The 24,328-nt window shown below is 49.0% G+C and overlaps 1 protein-coding gene and 2 long non-coding RNA genes across 4 annotated transcripts; 1 reads left to right on the forward strand and 2 right to left on the reverse strand.

The window, feature by feature from the left end:
* Positions 1 to 15,480: 15,480 nt before the first annotated feature.
* On the reverse strand, positions 15,481 to 18,438 carry LOC120374278. Its single transcript, XR_005585973.1, has 2 exons — positions 17,701 to 18,438; positions 15,481 to 15,799 (listed from the first exon to the last, which is right to left on the reverse strand). It is a non-coding gene; the product is annotated as an uncharacterized LOC120374278 (long non-coding RNA).
* Positions 18,247 to 22,337, forward strand: LOC120374277. The gene is made up of 3 exons (XR_005585972.1): positions 18,247 to 18,372; positions 18,844 to 18,883; positions 22,207 to 22,337. It is a non-coding gene; the product is annotated as an uncharacterized LOC120374277 (long non-coding RNA).
* Positions 19,213 to 23,073, reverse strand: GBX2 (gastrulation brain homeobox 2). Of its 2 annotated transcripts, none has more exons than XM_039493666.1 (2): positions 22,261 to 23,073; positions 19,213 to 21,130 (listed from the first exon to the last, which is right to left on the reverse strand). In XM_039493666.1, the coding sequence occupies exons 1-2, from the start codon at positions 22,757 to 22,759 to the stop codon at positions 20,610 to 20,612; spliced, it is 1,020 nt and encodes a 339-aa protein (XP_039349600.1). In that variant the 5' UTR covers positions 22,760 to 23,073; the 3' UTR covers positions 19,213 to 20,609. The 2 variants fall into 2 exon arrangements, with proteins under 2 accessions (XP_039349600.1, XP_039349599.1); XM_039493665.1 differs by having other exon boundaries at positions 19,213 to 21,133; positions 22,261 to 23,068.
* Positions 23,074 to 24,328: the final 1,255 nt, after the last annotated feature.

The following is a 24,328-nucleotide window of genomic DNA, read 5'->3' on the forward strand; positions in this document are numbered from 1 at the left end:
CACTTCCCTTGATAGTTTGTTCCAATGGTTTATTTCTCATTTTTGTCTGGCTTCAGCTTCCAGCCATTGGTTCTGGTTCTGCCCTTGTCTGCTAGCTTACAGAGCCCTTTGGGGAGGCGACACACAGGGTGGGCATGTGAGGGTCACTGTCCGTCCCCCCACCCCAGCAGCTGGTCCAGGCAGGGAACAGAAGGGGCAGGTCCAGAGCCTCTTTTCATGCTGCCCACTCAGGGCTGGTGCAAGGAAGTTTCGCGCCCTAGGCGAAACTTCCACCTTGCGCCCCCAGCCCTTCAGCAGCTCCCCGCCCCCCCTCCGCCCTGAGGCGCCTCCCCTCCAGGGCAGCTCCCCCCCCCGGCCCGGAGAGCCGTGCGGTACCTCCCCACCCTAGCTCACCTCGGCTCCGCGTCCTCCCCGAACATGATGCCCCCCCTCTAATTCTCCTCCCAGGCTTGCGGCACCAAACAGCTGATTGGCGCCACAAGCCTGGGAGGTGGGAGAATTAGAGCGGGGGCAGCATGTTCGGGGAGGACGCGGAGCCGAGGTGAGAAGCCCTGTGGCAGCTTCCCCCCCCCCACTCTGAGGCACCCCCGCGGCAGCTCCCCACCCCCTGGCCGGGGAGCCGGGTGGTACCTCTCCACCCCAGCTCACCTCTGCTCCGCGTCCTCCCCGAGCACGCAAGCCTGGGAGGCGGGAAAAGCGAAGCAGCGACTGTGCGGTGGAACCCTGGGCTGCCGGCGGCGCGCCGGCTCAGATTCCTTCTCCCTCCCAGCGCAGCGGCTGCTGAAACTGCTTTAAACATTTTGGGGGGGGTGCTGCTTTTTGTCGCCCCCAAATCTTGGCGCCCCAGGCAACCGCCTAGTTCGCCTAAATGGTAGCACCGGCCCTGTGCCCACTGCCTGCGAGAGAGAGCCTGGCTGTGGTGGCAGCAGGCTGCCCCCCCCCCCAACGAGGTTCGGCTTCTGGGTACAGGAGCCAAGCGAGCCTCTCTAGTTTTTCAGCACCTATTTTAAGTCGTGGGCACCAGAACGGTATGTAGTATTCCAACCGCCGATATGCTCTCACGCCCCAGTTCAACACCCAGCCAGGAGAGGGCGCCGCAGAGTGCCACGCAAACAAGAGCGAAGATGATTTGAAGAACTTGACGAAGACAGGAAGGAGAACACACGGGGTGGTGGGCTGGAGGTACAGGGGGAGCTGGGGAGGTGTGGGGGAGATCTCAGAGGTGCTGAGGGGTCTTGGGGACGTACAGAGGTGGTATGGGGGGCAGAGAGGAGCACTAAGAGGAAGGGTGAGGTGAAAGTACTGATAATGGAAGGAGCTTGCATCCGTGTCGGGATGTGCAGATTGCTATGTGGAGGGAGATGGACCTGAGGTTGAAAGGAGAGGAAGAGAGGATCCAGACCCCTTGATCATCCTTCATGAGGGGGTGGAAATGACAGAACGCTTAGATCGAGAGAAGGGAAGGGAGGACTATGCCAGGTTGAAGGTAGGGCAGGTCAACTGGAGGCTCAGGTGATCTTCATCTGATCAAGGCCTGTCCCTAGAGGGGAAGAAGAAAGAGAGGAAGGAGATGATTGAGAGTGAGGAGGGCTGGAGTGGGTGGTGGAGTGAGAGGGGGGCTGGGATGGGTGGGGGGAGGGGGGCTTTGGGGAGGACCAACTGTTCTCAGGAGGGGGGCCCACTAAGTAGGGAAGGGGGAAGGAAGTCTAGGGAGGCTGGCTCATCTGACTATAAAAAGAGCTTTAAACTAGGAGGAGGGAGGCGGTTGAGAGAGGTCCTGGGGCTCTCGGTTGAGACATTTATACATGGGGACACAACAGACAAACAACAGATGGGAGAGAGAGGTAAAGATTACAGACGGGAAGAGAGATAATAAGAGACGGAGACATATAAGACAGACATGTAACTACAAGTATAAGTGAAGTGAGTGAAGTGAGTGAGTGACAGGAAAGAAAAAGAGGGATGTTCCATGTGGAGTCTAAAGAAAGAAAGTAACAAAATGGAGGACCTGGAGCGGGGGGAAAAAAAGGAGGTGAGCGAGGAAACTTGGAAAAAAAATGATGGAGGAAATGACTGGAGTAAACTGGAGGAAGGGTATGGGAAGTTGTGCTGGGAAAGAAGAACCGATGCAAAGGGGAAAGTGTGGGATATCAGTAGGTATGTCAAAATGAGGGGTAATGATGTAAATGGCAAAAGCAATGGAATGGTTGTGCATCAATTTGGTGGGTGGGGAAGTCACATTGGGGAAGAACAAACACATAGGCCTCATGTGTGATAGGAGATCAGGATCTAGCTTAGAGACGGACAGAGGAAGACTATGTGTTTTGGGATAGGAGTAAGGAGCTAAACACTGCTGAGGTGTGGGGACTTTAAGGGACTTGAATTGGGGGAGGATAATAGTAGAAATAATATAATAATGCTTTGCTAGATAATGATATGGCTAAGCTTTTCCTCTGAAACAAATAGCATGAATGCTGAAGGGGCGAGGCGAGGGGATTTGATTTTTTGATTTGATTTGAGATTTTATGATTTGATTTTGGGAGAGTTGGTTGTTGAGGAAATTGAGTGATCATGAGCTAGTCGGAATTCGAGTGAAAAGGATAATCAATAAAATCATTGAGACTATGAGTGATAATGAGCTAAAGGGCTAACTTTAAATTAATAAGGTAAGGCGACTAAGTTAAGACGACTACTTACATTGGGGGGTGGGCTAACATATCTGTTAGGGGGGGGAGGGGGGTTACTTTGCAGGAGGTGTCAGAGGGTTGTGAGAGGCATGTACGGGTCAGAGGACTGGTAGCAGAGAAGGGGCGAGGAGAGCAGTGTATGAGTGAGCAGGGAAGCTTGGAAAAGAAGGGAAAGAGAAAAAAACAGAGGAAAAGGAAGGGAGGGATCAGGAAGGAAGGAGAGGAAGGAAGAGAGAAGAGAGAGGAAGCAGTGAGAAAGGCAAAGAGACGAGTGGAGATGGAGGGTGTGGATGAGATTAAAAAGGCAAACAAAAAGCAAAACAAGAAAGAAGATAAAAAAGAAAAAAAAGAAGAAGAGAAAGAAAAATTAAAAAATAAAGGGAAAGGAGAGAATCTTGGCGAATGGCATTGCATACTTCTTTAAGAGGACGAATACTAATCTTGGAAATGAACAATGGAAAGCTGAGGGGGTGAATATAATAGAGGAATGAATGGGAAGGGAAGGGTAGGGTATACAAGTAGGGTAGAAGGGAAGATGAGCGGCTGGGCGGAAGTAAGGGGGATCCTTCTGATAATATTTAAGAAAGAAAGGGGAAGAATATTGGAGGAATTATATATTAATATCATAATTAATAATATAATCTTAATAAAAAGATTAATTGTACCGACTACTAATAAAGTATGTAGTTCAAATTATGAATGAAAATGAAAAAAAAAAGTAAAAAAGGAACTATAAGCCTGTTTAGTTAACATAGTCTAGTATGCAAAGTAAAAAAAAAATGAAAAAATCAAAAAAGAGAAAGTGAGGCGATGGCAACTGCTGGGATGGATTACAGGATGGATTACAGTTGTAGGGAACTTGGAAAAAAAACACCAAAACTAACTTGAAAAAGAAACTTTTTTTAGACAAATTTTTTAGACAAGGGAATCTATATTATCTGGGGAGTATTATGATACAGTATGAATGAGATGTAGATATAAAGAAAGATGGAAAAGATGGGGAAAAAAAAAAAAAGATGGGGAAGGGGACTGGTTGGAGAAGGAACTGGAGCAGAGGGTAGGAGAGGGGGGTGGTGGAAGAAGGGGGGGGGTTAGGAGGGAGGTTCTCTCAAGAGTCTCTTTTTTTTCTTTTTTTATTAATTATATTATTTGCTGACCTGGGAACCAAGAGTAGGAGGGTGTAGGATGAAGTTTGTTGATATTGACAATTAGGGGAGAGAGGTATTGCCAATTCCAGGAGGGAGGATATTTCCAGGAGATTTGGAGAAGGAGGAGAAAACTGAGTATTAGTAACAGGATGAGATGAGAAGTGTAAGTAAAGGGTTATGCATTGCATTTAGGGATTACTAGTTATAAGCTGAAGTTGGGGAGGTTGGAAGGAGTTGGAGGAGAGGGAGGAGGGAGAAGGGGACCTGGAGTCCTGGTTGATCGTATGATGGGATGTGGTAAAAAATGTGATGTTAAAAATAAATAATTGGGTTGGGGGTATTTCTAGGGATAAGGTAGTAGTAGGTAGGAGGGATAAGGAGGGTATATGTTATATTATTGATGATTTGTGTGGAGTATTGGAGTAGTGTGGCAGTTTTTTTCTCTCCATGTAAGAAGAAACTAGACAAAGAAGAACAACTACAAAGGGGCAACTAGAATGATCCGAGGAATGGAAAAAGAGATGAAAGGAGAGAGACTTTTGGTTTTTGGTTTGTTTTCTTAAAAGAAAGAAAAGAGGAAGAGGAGATACCTCTTAAATATATCAGAGGGATAAAGACCAGGGAGGAGAGATATCAGCTCTCAGTGCTAAAGTGATAATGTGGACACACGGATATATATAAATCATTGTCAGTCAGGAAGAAATTGAAAATGAAATTAGAAGGTCCATCACCATCAGGGGTGCTGGGCAAGGGAACGAGAAACGGTGAGGGCGAAGGACCTCCATGAGATTATAAACTTTAAGTTTAAGTTTATGGAGGAGATGGTATGATAGGATAAACGAGTATAATCAATAATCAATCAATAAATAATAACAAGTACAATGGGTCAATGGTATGATATTACCTTTTCCAGAGGTTTGGCTGGAGTCTTGCCATGCATGCTCGGGGTTCAGCCGCGCCATATTTTATTGGGGGGGGGAAGGAATCAGGGGGAAGATTGGCATTGGGGCCTGTTTTTTTTCGCCTTCCTCGAAGGGGGGGGGGCAGGGCTTGCGCTAAGGAGTGGGTGGATCGGCTTATGTGGCCTGCATCTTGCAGGAGGTCAGACTAGATGATCATAATGGTCCCTTCTGATCTTGAATTCTATGATTCTATGATTCTATGATAACGCAGGATGGATACGTTTTTTGGGGGGTGCTCCTAGATAACAGTATTGGGTGTATTCTAAATGCCTTGCTGGAGAGTAGGGGAGGGAGATAACCAGGATGAGTGAGAGAGAGAGCAGGGGAGGGACACGATAGACATCCAGGAAGGAGAGATTGTTAAGAAGGGGAAGTGAGTGGGAGAGAGGGCAGGGTCAGGGGGGATAGAGATCTCAAGGACCGAGTGCCAAAGGAGAAGAGACCCCAGGAGGTGAGGCCCAACGTACTGAAAGGCAGGTTGGCCTTGTGATTCAGGCACTGCGCTGGGACTCAGGAGATCTGAGCTCAAGTCCTAGCTGCCTACGTGACCTTGACTTAATCCCTGCTGCTGACACGCGCCCTTTTGTGCTTCAGTTTCCCCTCTTTAAAATGGGGATTACGCTTTCCTGTCTCGCCGAGGTCATCTGAGCCTCAGCCATTAATGCTGGCCGGGGCTAGCTCCTCCAGTGATGCCGGAGAGGGGAGTCATAAAAAAGTCTCTAATGAGCCGCTGGCCAGACCCCAGGAGGTGAGGTGAGTGGGGGGCATCTGGGGATGGAGATGATGACAGGTTAGGGAGGGGGGATGAAGCCAGGTGTCCTCCTGTGGTGATTTGTGCAATATAAATACACATGTGGAAGGATGCAGGGGAAGATTTATAGGGCAAAAAGATGAGAAAGAAAAGGTCATTGGCAGGAACAAGAGAGAGGCAGATAGAAACAGAGAAGCAAAACCCTTAAGCATGGAGCGATGGGAACAAAAACCAGAGGGAGTCTGGCTATGTCCATTCTCCTGTCAGGTGCCAGAATGTTACACGCACTGTGCCTTATCTGACACATCAAGAGACCTCACGGGACAGGATTATCTAGGCCAATGGTGCTTGGAAGCCCATTGTGTCCTGGAAGTTTGTCAGGGCTGGTCTACAAAAAAAAAATCATATATATCTATGCAACTTCAGGTGTGAGGAATGCGTAGCTGAGTATATTATATTATATATAGATCACGGCAATCCCTCCGTCGGGGGATCGTCCATGGGCTCTCCATCGCCGGCCGCGCGCCGCGGCGGCGCGTTGTTCGTTCGATCGATCGGTTCGAGCGGGATCGATATCGCGCGGATCGAGAATAAGATATATATCTCGAATCGAAAATCGATCGCTATCCGCCGATACGGCGGGTAGTGTAGACGTAGCCTCAGGTGTCTTTTCTCTGTGTATGGAAGAGGAGAACCCGCTTTGGTCTGATGTGTATATGTTTTATAAGGGTGATTCTGGCTAGTTTTTACATACTCAGGGCATGATTTTGCTGTGCTCTGTGTAACTTCCCAAACATGTGCCGTCTTTCCCAGATGTTGCGCCCCTTTTTAAAGATAGATACTATGTTTGCCCTTCTCCCGTCTTCTGGCACCGCTCCCGTGCTCCAGGAGTTCTCAAAGATAGTAGTAAATAGCTTTGACATCTAAGGCATCACCATCACATTTCAGAGGGCCAGCCCCTGATTTGTGCAGGGGCAGGCCGGGTCCCTCTGAGGGGTGGCTTCTGGCAGCTAACTCCTGCAGACTTCACTGCAATAGTTACATTCACACCGGTGTGAATGTAAGAGGCTAACAGAATGGAATGGGCCACTGAGGAAGAAAAGCAGAACACTGGGGGACTGACCAGCCAGAACAAAGTGCCTATGCATGGGGTTGGGGCATGGGGTGGGATGGAGGGGGGGCACCTGGGAGAGAGGGTGACTCCTGACCACCAAGGGAATCCCTTGGCCTGCTTAGGGGATAGGAGAAGCCCTGGGCCTACAGGGGAGGAAGGTGGAACCGCTGGGTGCGGGGAGCCCTGGGCCGGTGAGGGAGGAAGGTGGAACCGCTGGGTGCGGGGAGCCCTGGGCCGGTGAGGGAGGAAGGTGGAACCGCTGGGTGCGGGGAGCCCTGGGCCTGCAGGCGAGAGGGAGGAAGGTGGAACCGCTGGGTGCGGGGAGCCCTGGGCCTGCAGGCGAGAGGGAGGAAGGTGGAACCGCTGGGTGTGGGGAGCCCTGGGCCGGTGAGGGAGGAAGGTGGAACCGCTGGGTGCGGGGAGCCCTGGGCCTGCAGGCAAAGGCGGGGAGCCCTGGGCCTGCGTGGGAGGAAGGTGGAACTTCTGGGTGCGGGGAGCCCTGGGCCAGCAGTTGTGTACTTCAGGCGTCAGAGACCCACACACCTGACCTGTGGAGGAGTCAGAATTTACTACTACTACTTCCTCCTCCTCCCCAAACCTCATTTTCTGTTTCTTTCTTTCCTTCTCCTCTGAACTCTTAGGCTTGGTCTACACTTAAAAGTTCAGTTGTCAGAGTTACATTGGTCACGGGAGTAAAAAAACGACACCTGCGACGGGCATTGCTATGTTGACCTAAACCTTAGCGTACTCACAGCTAAGTTGATGGGCTAATGCTTCCATTGACCTAGTTCCCATCATTCGTGGGGGATGGTGTTCCTGCACAGATGGAAAAACCCCTTCCATCAGCGTAGGCTGGGTCTCCACTACGGGGTTATGCCGGCAGAATGTAGACACAACTCTAGTAGTCTTCTCTCCTCCCTCCGCCCACCTTGATTTTCTTCTTTCTCTGCTCTCCTTCTGCTTTCTCTGCAGAAAAGCTCTGTAGCGGCCTTATCTAAAGATAATTTAAGTCTGTAGAAGTCAACTTCAGTGAATCCTGTTGGAAATGGTTCCACTCACCCACAGCTGCTGAGCCCCAAGCAATCAGCTGAGCTGTCAGTATGTGCTGTGGGGAGGTGGCTGCACAGGTACTTTCACTCTGGGAGGTGGGTATCAGGTTGCTCTTGCAGGTCCTACACACACTGCCATAAATCAGAATGTCAAACTAGTGCCGTTGGGTCCATTCGGGTGCGAGGTCCTTCCCGAGACTGAGGCTCCACTGTTCATGGCCATAGACTGTTCCTTCCCCATAGAGTTTGTAGTGTAAATGGACAAAAGGCGAGAGAACGAACAAGTGCGAAGAGATGACGTGACTTGCCCAAACTTCCTCATCAAGTCAATGACGGAGTTGGAAGTAGAACCCAGTTCTTTTGAGTCCCAGTCTTCTGGCCAGTCAGTCTCTGACCTCTGCCAGGACTTCCTACGAGGATGGCTTTCATGATGTGCACTGAGAACACCACAGGTCGTGGAACCGTTGTCATATGGCAAGTGATGACTCAGTAGGAAAAGTTCTGTCTCCCATCTCCAACCTCCTCAACCACCCAGTGCCACTAACAAATGAAAACTCAAACAGCCACAGCTACATTTTAATGGAAGAGCTTCCCACACTACAAGCAAGTACAATGGAAGCAAGTAGAGGTGAGACATTATGAGAACAGAAGAAATTGTAATAGAGATGAAGTAATCGCTTAGTATGTAGAATACATGAATCCTGAGGCGCACGCTAGAATGTATTTACGCTAGACACTGTTACACGGATAAGCAATAGCACACACAGGAGAGAATTCACCAACAAGGGGTACAAAGTTGGTATAAAGGCTTTACAGTAAAAAGGGGGTGAGCATTGTAGAAGGTACGCATGTGGAATGAGAGGCACTGCTACCTCAATATAACGCCCCCCGAGATAACACGAATTCGGATATAACGCGGTAAAGCAGTGCTCCGGGGGGGGGAGGGGAGGAGGGCTGTGCACTCCGGCGGATCAAAGCAAGTTCAATACAACATGGTTTCACCTATAACGCGGTAAGATTTTTTGGCTCCCAAGGACAGCGTTCTATCGAGGTAGAGGTGTATTGCCTTATATTTCATATGTGTTTGCATGCACAAACAGCCACCATACACTTCTGGTGTAACGTTGATTTAATTTTAGCTTAAGGAAAGGCAATTATAAGAAAGAACAAAAGTCATAGAGGTTAAGGCCCGGAGGGACCACCAGAAAGTAAACGCCCCTTGGGTGAGAGTGAAGTGAGTGCGTGTCTTCTCTTTGACGGTCTGCATTGATCCAGGGCTGCCCGGGGAGAGGGGCAAGAGGGGCAATTTGCCTCGGGCCCCACAGGGGCCCCCACGAGAGTTTTTTGGGGCCTCTGGAGCGGGGTCCTTTATTCGCTGCTTCTGCTCCGGGTCTTCGGCAGCAATTTGGCGGAGGGGGGTCCTTCCGCTCTGGGACCCGCCGCCAAAGTGCCCCAAAGACCCGCAGCGGGGGGGGGGTCCTTCCACTCCGGGACCCGCCGCCGAAGTGCCCCAAAGACCCGCGGTGGGGGGGGTCCTTCCGCTCCGGGACCCGTCACCGAAGTGCCCCAAAGACCCGCGGTGGGGGGGGTCCTTCCGCTCCGGGACCCATCACCGAAGTGCCCCAAAGACCCGCGGCTGGGGGTCCTTCCACCCCGGGACCCGTCACCGAAGTGCTCCAAAGACCCGCGGCGTTGGGGTCCTTCCGCTCCGGGACCCGTCACCGAAGTACCCCAAAGACCCATGGCGGGGGGGGGGTCCTTCCGCTCCGGGACCCGTCACCGAAGTACCCCAAAGACCCGCGGCGGGGGGGGGTCCTTCCACCCCGGGACCCGTCACCGAAGTGCCCCAAAGACCCGCAGCGGGAGGGGTCCTTCCACTCCGGGACCCGTCACCCGTGCAGGATCTTCGGTGGCAATTTGGCGGCGGGGGGCCCCCACTGCCGAAGACCCCAGGCCCCCTGAATCCTCTGGGCGGCCCTGCATTGATCTCAGAAACAATGGGCTGCCAGTCTCTGTGGTCAGAAGAGACCTTGGAGATTTAAAGGTGCAGTGCACAGAAAACAAAAACAGTTACATAACTGAATACACCACAGGAGCCACCATTCATTATGTGGATGGTGTTTGGGTACCACTCAAGCAGTTCTCTGTTGATACTGAGATTGGTTCGGTATTAAAAGACCTGCTTTTTTTTTTCCCCTGGTTTCCTCAGCATAACTGTGAAACCTCCTTCTGAATTAAGAGTTATTAGAGGGAGTAATTGGGATCACCTTACTTTACAAATGTTACTTTGCAAAATGAGTCAGGAAGACAGATCCATCTCAGCTATTATTCATTAAGGAAAGTCCTTTATAAATCCCAAATTAACAATTTCTCTTAGAGAGACTTGCTATTATCCTTCTTTCATGGCAACTTATCACAGCTTTGGAAATGTTGAAATATGAAAATAATAGAGGGGAGAAAGGAGGAATATAGCAATTTACACCTAGGAGCAGGGCATCTGCTTAAACAAATACTGATGTGTGTTTAAAAAAAAGACCATTAGCCTGTTGGTGGAATGCAACGTGTTTATCGATAGATAATATTAAACTAGGAATATAATGATGTTCACAAAGCACAAGTATGTTTTTAGCAGTGAAGAGGTTATTTGTAAGTGCTTAGTGCATCATGTCACTATAGAACTGCCAATGGTTTTACGAAGTTCCTTTATATTATATATTCATGCCCAGATCCTCAAAGGTAATTCCATTGATTTCAATGGAAGTTATGCATCTAAATCCCTTTGAAGCAAGGTGAGGATGCACTACATGGGTCTAGAAAGCCATTGCTGCTGGATCCACTAAGTTACTTTGCCAGTTGTTGATAATGTTCCCTATATGTTTATGTAGTGTAGTATTTCTGCTGAGCCACCAGTAATGTTTCATAATTTGGTCCTTTACATATACAGTAAAACTATGTTTATCCAGAATCCTTTGGCTGTATAGCATTTGGAGTGAGTGAGTTATTGGTGAAGAGACGCACAGTCTGGGGTTGTTACCAGGACTTGGATGAGAGAGTTTCAGATTAAAAGGGTTCAGATAAACAGGGCTTTGCTGGACTGTATCAGTTCCATTTCCTACAGCAGGAAGGAGGAACCAGCCCATTTTGCTTTAAAGATTTTTTTTTCTTCATTGTGATTCTTTTTTCAGGCATAGCTCTCAGACATTCTTGTTTTACTAGGTTGTATTATTGTTTCTGTGTCACAGCTTTCACAGGCAAAACTCCCATTGACATTCACCTTGACTCAATTGGGAATTTTGCCTGTGTAAGGACTGTGGGAATAGGCCCCATGGAGGATCTGTGACCTCAACGTTCTAGTGTTTCAAAGTCAAACAATGGGAGGAATCCTGTTTGTCACATGTCACTGATGCCAAACCCGTCCGCTTCTCCTTTTGGTGATGAGCCGAATCGGCCAGCGGATAAACAATTATTTAATTTGCATAATTACATCACCATTTTGATATCTCTGTTTTTCGTAATTGTTCCTGTTCTGAGGATATGATGTAGTGAGGCTGTCCCTGAAAATGCTTGCTGGTAAGTTGCAATGGTACAGTTTTTCATTGTTCTCTTGATCAATTCTAAATGCTTAAAAGGCAGCAGCAGTCATCCAGAAAAGCATATGGAAAGTACAATAGCAAGCTATGGCGTTGAGGAGTGAAAGCGTGTAAACCTTTGCCACCTATTATCAGGGCCTTCTCACACAAAGCATCATGAAAAGTCATCTTAAAAAATAATAATAAGTAAAGGAAAAGCCCATATGTGAGGCAACAACCTTCAGCTGATTTTGGAGGAAGTTCATAATAACTCCACTCAGGTGACTGCAGATAAGCCATATTTGTTCATAATGTATGTTTAACTTCTGCATTTCTGGGTTTACGAAACAGCAGTGTTGTGTGTTCTTATTCGTTTTTCTCTCTTTTGTCTTGCTGTGGAAAGAGAACAACAACAGACACTTTGAAATGTGTATTTACACCCTTCAGTCAATCTACTCATTGTTTATGGGAACCCTCAGTTTGTCTTTTGAAGTATCTCAGTTACACTGTTTGAGTGTTGAAACTATGCCCATGGAAGTTAATGGCAAAACTGGCATTACTGCCAATGGGACGCAGCTCAGACCTTTTGGGCCCAGATCCTCCAAGGGATTTAGATACCAAACTCCCATTGTTTTCACTAATTCAATCATCCTGGTGGATTGATATAAATTTCCCATATTTTTCCTCACGTTTTTAGAATAGACTCTAGCTTTGTGATCATTTCCCCCCTTGGAATGCAGGGACTAATTCCAAACATCCGTTCCTTCACAAATGGTGGTGTGTCCTATCATGAATGGAATGTGACGCTTCCACTAGCAACGGAGAATGTAATTGGAAGTTTAGTCTGTTTATCCAAAGCTAAAGAAATATCATTAAACCGACACTCATTTGATGCAAATACATTTTGTACTTCTGACATTTCCTGTAGACAAAGAGGGCTGATCCCAAGTCGGTGAGAGCTTTTCCATCTATTTCACAGGGCTTTGGCTGTGGGTTTGGTTCTCAGCTCTGCCACAGATTGCGTGACCTTGGTCAAGGCACTTAGCCTTTCTCTGCCTCAATTCTCTGTCAGTTAAATGGGGATGATAACGCCTTGTTTCCTCCACACTTTATCTGTCCTAAGACAAGTAAGAGAATTCCAGCCCCACAGAATTTACAGCCCAGCACAACATGACCCTGAGCTGGGTTGCTCTTGTGACCCAAACAATAACAATGAGGGCAGATCCTGTTCCCATTTAAATCAGTGGGAGTTTTGTCCCTCAGTTTGATGAAAGCAGCATCAGGATCTTCATCTCTGTCCTCCGCTGCTCCCAGTTTCCAAGATAAAAACGGCAACGTTTTCAGGGACTGCAGTTGCACCTCCATGGGTCCTGGGAACTGTGGGTTTGGGGTTTTTTTGGGCCCTTTGATCCTGTGCGTCTCCAGAAATGTGCAAAACTCTGTGACTCCTTAACTGGTGCACATGCAGCAGGATCCCTGGGCAAATGCAGTTCTCTGTGTATGGCTATCGCCGGTACCCTTGGCCTGATTCACTACAGCGTTACCTGGGGTGCCTCCACTGAAATCAGCGGAGCAGGGCTGGTTAAATAACAGCGCTGCTGCTTCCTCCTCTGTGCTATAGAATTGAAGGCAAACGGGGGGAGGAGGAGGGGAGAGAGACTTAAGAGACACGTGGCTCAGAACTGCCTTGGAATCATCAAAACTCCATGTGAGACCCAACTCGAAAATACACCTTGTCCTGCTGACGCTTTGGCTAAGTTCGGTCCCAGTGCTGGGGGGTGAGAGAGTAAATCACCAGAGAAAAGTTAAGTAAGTTTGCAGAGCAAGCTGAAGGGAGGTCACTGCAGATCGATTGGCAGAGTTTAATAGGATCAGGTCCGTGTAATCCTGTTTTATCTATTGTAATTCAGGCAGCCAAGGAGACCCCGAACTAGAGGGGAAGGGGCTTTAGAAAGATCAGCGGTCATACCACAAAGCCAGGGGCTGGTGCCATGACAAAAGCAGGAGAGTGGATGAAGTGGCTTGAAATAAATAGATTAGAGTTCGCTCTATGGCCGAGGCTCAGCAGGAAAAAAGAGCAACCGAGGGCCATGCAGACTCGGTTCTCTAATGCCTTTGCATGGCCCTTCCTCTTTTCCCAGGGCCGGGCTGCGCTTGTGGGAAGGCCGGTAATTTTCCGAGAGGGGCAGGATTTGGGTCCCTCTGCAGCAGACACCAGGAGTACATGCACTATTGAGTGGGGAAGCAAGCCAGAGAGAACAGAGAATCCTTGAATTAAGGAAGATCAGAGGGAAACATTCTGAATGGCCGGATCAAAACGAAAGCATGTGCCTCCCTCCTAAATTCGGTGGTGGTTTTTTACTCTCTCTCTGTTTGCCCCGAGGCTCTTCTTACAGGTGCTGAGATCTGTGCAGGGAGGGGAGGACGTGCAAACATCTCGCTGCTTGGTGAGAATCTATCACCCTTATTTGTTACACTTCTCCTGCCCTTGAATGATAGCGCCACGTGAGTTTCCTCAGAGCCCAAACACAAATAGCCACTGTCTGCTCAAGAAGCAACTAGCCACCGGGGGGGGGGGGAGGGGGCTGCATTCACCGTAGCAGCCAAGGATCTGAAACCAGTGCAAATCCCAGGGCTCTCTGGTCTCACAAACTGAAATTCCTGAAGTCCTCGCGTGGGCTGGTGCGAGTGCGGGATTCACGGGTGTTTCTGGGCAGGCACTAATAGACATGACTGCGTGCTGCCTGCGCTGCACAAGGTAGAGCGGAACAAGCAACCACCCAAGCGACACTTTTGCTTTTGTAAGCGCGCGAGGGTGGGAAGAGCTGCTGCAAACTGTGGCGCGCAGCTGGGAGCCTAGCACCGGGTTAAATGAAGAGCTGCAATCTGGGCATTTGGGAAACAATCCGTTGGCTCCATTGCTGCGTATGCCGGAGCCAGCTGTTCTAGAGTGGGGTGGGGGTGTCGTGCTCGTGGGGCTCCCGAATGGGCCTGTCTGTTATGCAACAGAGTCCGGATTTAGATTCTGTCTGTGATCCCCCCCCCCCTTGTCACATCCAGGGGTGGTCCTGGCTGACACTTTCTCCCAGGGTAGGAAGATGATGCCAGCACCTATGCAAGGGGTGCGCTGGGACTGTCACAGCCGCAACTTCCGCTAGCGGTGCCTAAGGGGGCCACTGACTCGGTGACAGCTGGCAGATGGCCGCCTCCACCCCCAGTGAGCCCCTGCACAGGGCAGCGTCTCTGGCGCCTCGCCCCCCCAGCTGCAGGCCCTGCAAGCAGCGCCATGGCCAATGCCGCTGCCTCTAGAGCTGGCCAGCAGAGGGCGGTGGCGGACGGTGCAGGCTGCAGTGACATTTGGGGAGGGCACCTGGGCTTGTGGCTTGGAAGTTAAGGTCCCTTGGTCCAGTCCAGGTGTCACTCGCGGGTTTGAGGGAAGGCGGTTTGTGCCTAAATTACCTGAGTCTGAGAGATGGGGAGTAGGAGGGTCGAGAACTCAGTCAGAAAGTTGTGTGCTCGCATGTAATCAGAGGCCACCCCCAGATGGCCGGGACTTTGGCAAACCACTAAGGCTGCGTCTCCCTGGCCCTGGCCCATGCCAAAAAATTGGCTTTGCAACACGGATGCGATCCCCGACACCGGAAGGCACCGTGACCTTTAGCAAGAGAGAGCGAGGTGGAAGTCAACACCGATTTGTGTGTGTGTGTGTTTCTGAACGGGTGAAATAGGCAATCAATTTTTATGATGTAATTTATAATTCATACAGGTTGTCTCCATACATATGGTGTTGCTTTTGTGTGTCAGTGTTTCAGGTACTTTATTACGGTGACAGTGTGATTTGCATTCATGTTCCGTTACCCTGCTCATATTTCTCGTGTTTGCACCAGAAGGGCCGAATTATGAAGATTGATCTCGCCGGCGATGTTTGGCTACATCGCAGCGCAGAAATACGTAAGCGTGGCTTGGTCCAGATCTCGCTAGCCGGTCACTGTTCGCCGGGCGTTTAAAAAACGCGGATATATAGTCACACCAGTTCTTATTCTTAAATGCAATGCCATGTGTCCTCTCTCTTCAGTTCAGAGACTGCTGTCTGACCAAATTACTCAGTCCGCATGCAGAGCCACAAACTTTCTCTCGAAATAGTCCTCACTATAATATTAGCTTAGCCCCAGGGGAGGATTTTTGATATTTTCAGGTGGGTTTTTTTTAATCGATATAAAGTAATGGTCACATTGCAATAAGATTAATCTTTTTTATTTAAAGGACATTGTCCCCCTAAGAAATCGATGATCACTTTCAAACTGCTCGTTCTCGGGAAAAGGCAGAAGAATGGTTCAGTTTTACTTCTGTTTTTGGCCCTTACGTGCTGTTGCTCCGCGTGGGTTTCAGGTGCTGCTCCAACCTTTCTGTTTGGCCACCGGCTTAACCACGCGATTATTTGCAAACGATCTTTCAAATCTCCAACCGATTGCGTTGTCCGGTGAAGGCCAATCGGGTTACTTCCACCCCCACTCCCGGTCTGAGAAGAGAATCGGCGACCGATAATAGTAAATTAATTGCGAAAGCATAATCTCCCCTCCCACCCCGCCTTTGCTGGGGTCTGGGATAATAAATTCATCCCGCGTTCCCAATGGAAAGCGAACAGTTCTACTTTTATCTCGAGTCTGCAGCACAAAGGGACTTTTGTAAATTGCAGGATGGCTAAGCAATCTGCATCCTTCTGACAGAGATCACTGGCAGACCCCTGGGGCAGTTAAAAAGGTACAATGCTGAGTATTGCCAATCACAGCTGAAATAATTAAACCAATTAAGTCAATACAAACAGAAACAAGATGGAAGAGAGGGCTGACCCTTCGGAGGGGGGGAGGTGTCTCGGCTTCTTAGAACAGATGTGTTTGCCCCAGAGACATATGTGTAGTGGTAAATTGCATGCAATATAGGGAATAGCATGATGAGTTTACAATAATACAACATGTAATGATCATCATCAAAGCTATAAAAACACAAGTGGGAAACGCAGTCAGTGGGGAACCTAGAGATCACCCCCAAGGAGAGAGGAGAGGTCATGTTAATAGTAATAAAAAATCCAAACCTGCGGGCTCAAGGAGTAAAGACATAGCTGTGGTGTGTACGCGGGCAGGGGAGTATCAAACCCAACTTGGCCCCAAGGATTCGAGCGGTAGCAGACCCACCCCACAGCCCTTCCTGCGCACTGGGACAATGTTAGTGCCTGTCCTTTGGAAATGATGGCTCGCCGGTTAGCCCTTCCTCCTGCGTCCCTGACATCCGTGCAAGGAAAGTTGCTAAGTTTAAACGCAGTCTGCTTGTCAGCTAAGCACAGGTCTAGCGTGGCAAAAATACAAAGCCAGTCTCTTCTCAGAGCTTTGGTTTGTGTGTGTGGAGTATTTTCTACCAAAATAATCCCCGCCCCCTGTTTTCCTAATGAGATGATTATAAATACCAGGAGTGTATTTAAAATGAATGAATCTGATCTAATAGAATCGCCTCGTACCAAGAAATTAGAGGGATTGTGTGTATGAGCATTAGTGGTAAATTTTACTTTTTGGGGAAATTATTTTATAATAAAGTGTCAAATATGAGGGCCCGATGAGCTGCGAGTGGCTCGGAGAAAACTCCCAACTTCGGACTGGTGCAGCTCGGGCCCAGGTTTCTGTTCGGTGACAGAGGCGTTGTAATTGTTTGAGCTGCAGATGTAGCTGGAATTTATTGTAACAACAAATATAGTGATGTCAAAGCCCAACCTTGGATTAAAGCAGGCAGCCAAAGGGGAAGTGTATTAATTTCAAACAGCATCACAGGCCAGTGCCTATTAGGACGAGCGATTCTTCAGGCCCCCCCATCAGAATTAATCATTGGGAGTTAATTTGAAGCTCAGACAAGTTGCTGTTAATTTAGTGCAGGGAGGACGGGATGGAATAAAAAGCTGAGGTGCTGGCCAAGCCTCCTGGGTCTCATTAATCAGCGAGCTGAGACGGCCTGGCTTGATTACAATTTGCAAAAAAATTCATTAGAGCCTGGGCGATTGACAATTTTTCTCTCTGCCTGTGATCTGACTCATTAGGCAGCCAAATGAAAGCCATGATAGTGGTGATGATGACAGCTATCAACCCCCCTCACTTGTTTATCTTCTTTTCTTCTGTCCCTGTTTCCACTTCAGGGCACCTCAAGCCCTGGATCTCCCTTTCTCTCTCTCATACTTTGCAGCTATTTTATTTGGGTGAGGGGAAAAAAAACTTGATTAGTAAGTAACTTTGCTAAGCGTTTGGCAGCTGCTTCCTTTTCTTGTATTTACGGTCGCGTGTGTCTCTCCCCTCCCAGCCCCCGTGGCGGAAAAGGGGTAGAGAACATCTGTTCTTTCCTAAAATGAACCCCTCCCAGCTCTGGAGCGGAGTAACTGACCCCAATCCGAAGCGCTCGCGTCATTCTCGCATTCCTCCCAGCTAAGGACGGCTGGAAAACTTCTTAAGTGACTTGAGCTGCTATTTTCAGGGTCTTCTAAGAAGGGACAAACGGTAGCCCCATAACTGCCTGCGCTTCCCTTTGCAGGATAAAGATTGCGCTGTAGTGCTTCTGGCATCGCTTAAAAAAATACATAGAGATCATGGTATATACTGAAAATGTAGGGTTTGTCATGGGGCTACGCATTTGGATATTCCCCAGGCTTTCTTTTGACTTCTGCAGGGGGTGTAGTCAGCGCCTACATTTCTCTGCTTGATCTGGGGGTGCCAGGAAGTCTGTCTTTGACAACTCTATGGGGACAGCGCGTGGGTTTTATATATGGCCACACACATAGAAGCCCCACACCAGCCCCTCGCCTAATGAGCACAGGTACCTGCTAGCAATTACTTTCCTTCTGCACCTGATTCCCCTAAAACAACCCACCTCCATGTGAGACACCACTCACAGTCAGACTTTATTCCTTCAATGCCTCTGTGGCTATACATTGTTTTCTATGAGGCTTGATTCGTGTCAAAGCCTCTGTATCAATAGATTTTTTTTTTTAAAGGACCGGTCATTATCTGCGAGTGCCGAAATATTTGGCCTTGTCCTTTCAGTGGCCATGATTCAAATGTAGGCTAGCTATTCAGGACCCTCTCCTGGCTTTCTCTCTTAATCCGTCTAGGCCGTTTATCAGTCATTATAAATAACATAGTCAGTCGTGCAAAGGGTGGGGGGAATCGATGTTGATCAGGCTACTTACTTGGAATATTTTGAGGGCAGTTTCGAAGGGAAACCACTCACAAGACGCGGTGTCCTGACAAAGCTTCGTTTCCAGACCGTTCTAATGCAATTTATACCCCAGCATTTAAAAAAAAACGATGAAGTGCAACTGATATAAATTATGTCAATATTGGTATTGATCTTCTGGACCATTTGATTTACTCACTGACGCTTAAACTGGAAGTCTCAGCGCTATCTGCATAGCAAATTGCTCCTTGCAGCTCTCCGTAATGGCCTGTTAGGAGCTGGCTGCTTTTTTGGGGTTGTTTTTCATTTTATTTCGCAAATTAACGCTTTTAATTCCTGTCTTTCTATTTATAGGTCGCCTCTGTCCCTGATACCCACGGTAGATGCGTTATAGGTGAGTTATAGAGACAATGCTTTTGTTTAAATAGCTGTGGGAGGAAAGGTGGTATTTTGCGTTCACTGATTGTTAATAATCAAAGTCTTTTTGTTAGCAAACAAGCTTTCGGTGGGGGGAGGGAGGGAGGAAGTGGACGATCAAGTATATGTTTAATAACCAGGCAGAAACGAGTTCTGGTCTCCTAATCCCATGATCATGTGGAAAAGAAAAAATCCCCATTGCGATGGGTTTATTTTGGCCGAGCTTTCAGCGGAATGCTGTCATTTTTGTCATGTCCTTGCAGATCATTGCATGGTGCACATACCAATTAGTGTGGCATCATGACAACTTGGGGGGGGGGAATAGGGGGATTTGCTTTTAAATATCACTAAAGACCCTCCACCGTTCTGACAACTTTGCGGGGTTGCAGTTTTTCTTCTTCCTAACCGGACAGATCGTAGGCAGCGAATAGATACGGATTTGGCCCTGTTAATTTCCTAGAGCGTTAATCAGATACAGCGCGGCGGGTCAGATAACAATACAAAGAGTCAGTCCCACTTGCAAGAGTAAAGTGCCTGCATCTCTCTCATTGTCTGACACTCCACCGTAACCCTGCCCAGGACTGGAGCAGGAGTAACATCAGAACCGTTCATTTACAGACCTTTCAGCACTGGCTGGTTTTAAAGCTCCAGGTGGTGTGGTGCATGGGGGTGTGTTGGATATTTACGGAAGGGGCAGAAGACCTGTCTGATCCTTTTCAATTCAAGGTACCTAGAATCACAGGCCTGGCTACCGCCTTCCCTTCTGGTCAGCTCCCTCCTGGACTAGGTTCTGCAATGCCACCCTGTTTCTATAACATCCTTTTCAGCAGGGTTTTGTTTACAATTTATTATAGAAGAAATTCGCTTCCCTAAACTCAGCCATCAGCTGTGGGGGGTGGGGCAAGCTTTGCCTTCCCTCCTAGTTAAACTTTAGCTATTTTGCTAAATATTTCCTATTGACAATAAACCTGACCCAGACTCAAAATGATACTGTCCTAGGAGGGAAAATGCTCCCACTCTCACACAAGAAATTCTGTACAGAAGGCGGTTGGCCTTTTTTTTTCTTTTTCTTTTTGATTTTGTTTATTCACAAGACTGAGTTTCTTTTTAAATTTCATAACTTATCAGGAAAAAGCTACATTGAAATAAATTAAACACAACAGAGAGGATCGTGCTTTTCAAACATGGCTTAGTAGAATATGCAACCAAATCGACAGAAAGCCAGGCAAAATAATAATAATGAAAATAATTCACCCAAATGTCTGCCACTCAGCCAACCCAAAAAGGGGAAAACAAACCTCTTAGTTTTGTTTCATTTTTACCTTTCAAAATGATTTAAAAAAACCCCAAGACTCAAAAGATGAGGAATATGCATTGCAGTTTGTTGTTGGTGGTTTTCTTCTGGAATGTAAGAATTCATGTTACTGGTTATTTGGTCCCGTAAGAGTCAAAACACAGCAGCTGAGATCCAGCACTTTATATACAAAGTAGGACAGTATAATAAATATTTATTATGTCTCTTCAAGGGTTTGATATTCCCGCTCCAAAACAAAACACAGTTTTAAGCCTCTTAGTAATAGATTCTTGCTTTACTTGATATGTCGAAAGGTTCAGATTAAAGTTTGTGTTTGTTTTTTTAACCCGATTGGGAAACATTGATCAAAACTTTTGGATGGGGAGGGGGAAGGGATAGTGGAAATGTATCAGGGTCTGGCTTGTTCCAGCTGCTGGTGCTGACTTCTGATGGCAAATCTGCTGACATGGACTGGGATGGGTACCACGATCTTGGGGTTTCTGGAGGGTTCTCCTGTCTTCGAGTTGGCATTGCCGGCTTTCACCCTTTTCCACTTGGCTCTTCTGTTCTGGAACCATATTTTGACCTGCACTTCACTGAGTTTGAGGGCATGAGCGATCTGGGATCTCTCTGTCAGGGACAGGTACTTTTTGCAATGAAATTCCTTTTCCAACTCGAGCAGCTGCTCGCTGGTAAAGGCTGTTCTCCTCCGCCTGTTTTTGCCAGTGGACGTGGTGGTGTTGGAGTTATTTGTGCTCTGGGTGTTTTCTTCTAGTGCGTTGCCAGAGTCCTCTTCTTTATGGGCGGCTTGGCTTGTGATGTTGTCATCAGAGCTATAGTCTAGGTCGCTGTCCATCGAGAAACTTTCCTCTTTGCCTTTAGAATCGTCTTCCGCTTTGGAATCATCCTTGGCCTGAGCCCGGACAGCCCCTACTGAAAGGGAACCAAAGGCATTGCGTTACATTTTGCACGGTTAGCTCTGCAGCTGTCTAGCTTCCCAGCACATTTTTCCAGCATCTGCTGAATTAAATCCTCCTCGATTTATGTCCCTGTATTTATCTACGGGAGGGAGCTCTAGTGGAGTTTGAAGAAAGCAAACGGGCTCATAGGGAGGAAAGAGAACCCCGATCTTGGCAGACACAAAGTAACATTTCGGGACATGTAGCTGCTTCCTTTAGACTGAATTTCACACTGCCCGTTTCAACACTTCTTCACTGGCCGGTATGTTCTCGTTGGAATCTCATCCCCCATAGCCCCGCACCAAACCGATTTAATGAAATGTTACCTTGTGTCACAACACAAGATTGAAGAGCCAGTTCTCTGCAGGTACCTACCGGGAGCCGTGTATATTTCACTTGCCAATATTTTTGTAACAATGGGAGGAAAACGGAGGACGGGTCCTTTACCTCTCAAAAATAAAACGGAGAAAAGGAAACTAAATTTGTTTGGGAAGTACTTAAAACTTCTCCTCTTTGGATAGCACTGTGAACAATGGATAGACGGGGTTTAAACCGAGATTAGTTCCCTTTGGAAAACACATTTTTTCCATGGGATGATTCAATATTTCAGAGATGAGACACTTTCCTGCGTGCGATTTTTTTAAAAAACACGCTTAAAATCAACTGTAAGATCAAACTGGCCTCCTGCAGCACAGCCAGCGCTGTTCTAAATAGCGATTAGACAGAATTTAGTCATTACGTGTGACGATTTTAAGTTTTCAGTTTGATAAGGTTGCGTTTTGCAGTGTTATCTCATCCACCCTCGTCGAGCGCATTCCTTTGGAAATAACGTGGGGGACTCATCACCTCCCCCAGGATTTAAGTTGGGGGGGGGCGGAGAGGGGTTTATTTTCCAGCCGAAAAATATCTGGAGATCACCTCTCTCAAGGGAATGGAATTGCTACGTTTGTGAAATTTACAGGGTTATGGCATAGATGGGGACACGCACCAAAAAAAAAAAAATCTGCCTGACAATAACCCTTCCTCCCACCCTGGCTTCGCTGAAAGGGAGGAAGACACTTGCTCGAACTGCGCGCCCAGAAGCGTGGTGTAGCCACTCACCCAGGGACGCCTGCACGGCTTCTGCGGCGGCGAAGGACAGCAGGGCGCTCTCCTTGCCCAGGAAGGATTTCCCCTCGTCGGTCTCCGGCTGGATCCCTTCGCCTTTGTCGAAGTTGCCCTGGAGAGCTTGGGGGGCGAACTTGCGGGCCGCCTCCTGGTGCTGCGGGGAAGCGGAGAAGCTGCCGGGCAGCGTGGCCATGAGCGTGGAGGTGAGAGCCATCCCCTGGGCCAGGCTGGAGCAGAAGCCGGTGGGCAGGCTGGGGATCTGGTGGTGGGGGTGGGAGGGCGGCAGGGCGGGCTGCAGCGAGGCCGGCGGGGGCGGGGGCGGCGGCGGCAGCACCACCGGCCGGTAGGGCATGAACATGGGGTAGCCGGTGTAGACGAAGTGGCCCGGGCTGGGCTGGGGCGGGCTGCCTATGAGCGAGTCGATGCTGAAGGCCGTGCTGCTTCCCAAGGGGCGCTGCATCATCCTGAGGGAGGGCTGGAAAGCGGCGCTCATAGAGCTGCTGGGGACCGGAGCCGGCGGAGCGGAGAGGCAGGAGCAGGCGGCCAGTGCCCCGGCCGGATCCAGGAGGCGCCTGGCGGTCCCGGCTCCGGCGGGTGCAGGGCAGAGCCGGAGTCAGGCCAGGGGGGGCGCCGGGGCCACTCCGGTGCTGCTGCTGGGGGGCAGCGGGGGCATCCCCTCGCCGGCGCCTGGGGCCCCGCTGAGCCGCCGCTGGAGCCGCCGCTGCTGGAGCCGCTGCCGCGCGGGCCGGGTGCTGGGTCGGAGCGCGCGGGGCTCTCGCCGGGCGCCGCCAGCACCTTTAAATCGCGCTCGCCGCCTCTCATTCACATGTTGCCCGCTTGCGAACCTTGCCCCGCCTCACGTGGCCGCCCGCCTGGCCGCCCATTGGCCGGCGGCGCGGGGAGGGGGCGGGGCGGGGGCTCGGCCCCGCCTCCCCGCCCGAGCCGAGGGGGCGGGGCGGGGTCAGGGATGGCGAGGGCGAGGGGAGCGAAGCCCTGAACGCTGCGCCCTGCGCCCGCCCCGCTGCCAGGCCGCGCCCCCGGGGCCACGGGGCCCGGCCCGGCCTGTGCAAACCCGAGTCTCCCTTTCCCCCTCCAGGCCGGGCCGGGGTCACAGGGGACGGGCCGCTCCCGGCTGGTTCGCACGCTGGGATCCCCCCCTCCCCCTTCTTCAGTTTGTTCCCTTTTTCCCGGAGAACTAGGGTGACCCGTGTGAAAAATCAGGACAGAGGGTGGGGGGGGGGGGGGAATAGGATCCTATATAAGAAAAAAGATCCAAAAATCAGGACTGTCCCTATAAAATCAGGACATCTGGTCACCCTACGGAGAACAGAATTTAAAATATAAATTCCTATTGGTCTTTTGAAACCGTCATACACATTTTCAGGGCACGTACCCACCCGCAATAACAGCCGTGGTAGTGACGCTAATAAAGGGCGAGGGTTTTTTTTGCCTTTGAATGTGGTCGGTCCTCAGGGAGAAGTGGGGGACTTGAAATGGTCGCCTGGTTATATGGCTGGAGCCTGGTGGAGGCTTTACGATGTTTGTCCAAGTGATTTTTTTGTAAAGGACAGTAGATCCGCTTAGTTAGTAGGAAAACGAAGATTTAATGATGAGCTGTAGCCCCTATTGGCATAAAACTATCTTTCACTGGGCTGATTTGCTGTTATTAAAACGTTATCGAAAGTTGATTTCTCTCTCTCTCTCTCTCTCTCTCAAAACTAAGATTAAAATATAAAAGATTCCACGGGAACCTAAACGGGGGAAAATACAAATCTAACCGGTGCACAGGCCGAACAGATCTACTGAACAGATCCCCCCTGATGTACCAATGTTTTGCTGATCAGTTTTAACAGCTGCAATAGGACAGAAGTGTATGTGTGTGTGTGTGGGGGGGTGTATCATCCTTTTGAAACATTAACCAAGACAGCGATCAGAGAGATGGGTGCTGTTACCCTAGTGATGGGAGTCTTTTCACCTGTACATTTAATTGGAAGATAAAGGCAAATCGATATTTATGAATTTATCGACCCAACTCTTTGCAAATCTGTCTGTCTTTTTTCTC

This window comes from Mauremys reevesii, linkage group 11, assembly GCF_016161935.1.
Source record: "Mauremys reevesii isolate NIE-2019 linkage group 11, ASM1616193v1, whole genome shotgun sequence".
Taxonomy (NCBI): Eukaryota; Metazoa; Chordata; order Testudines; family Geoemydidae; genus Mauremys; species Mauremys reevesii.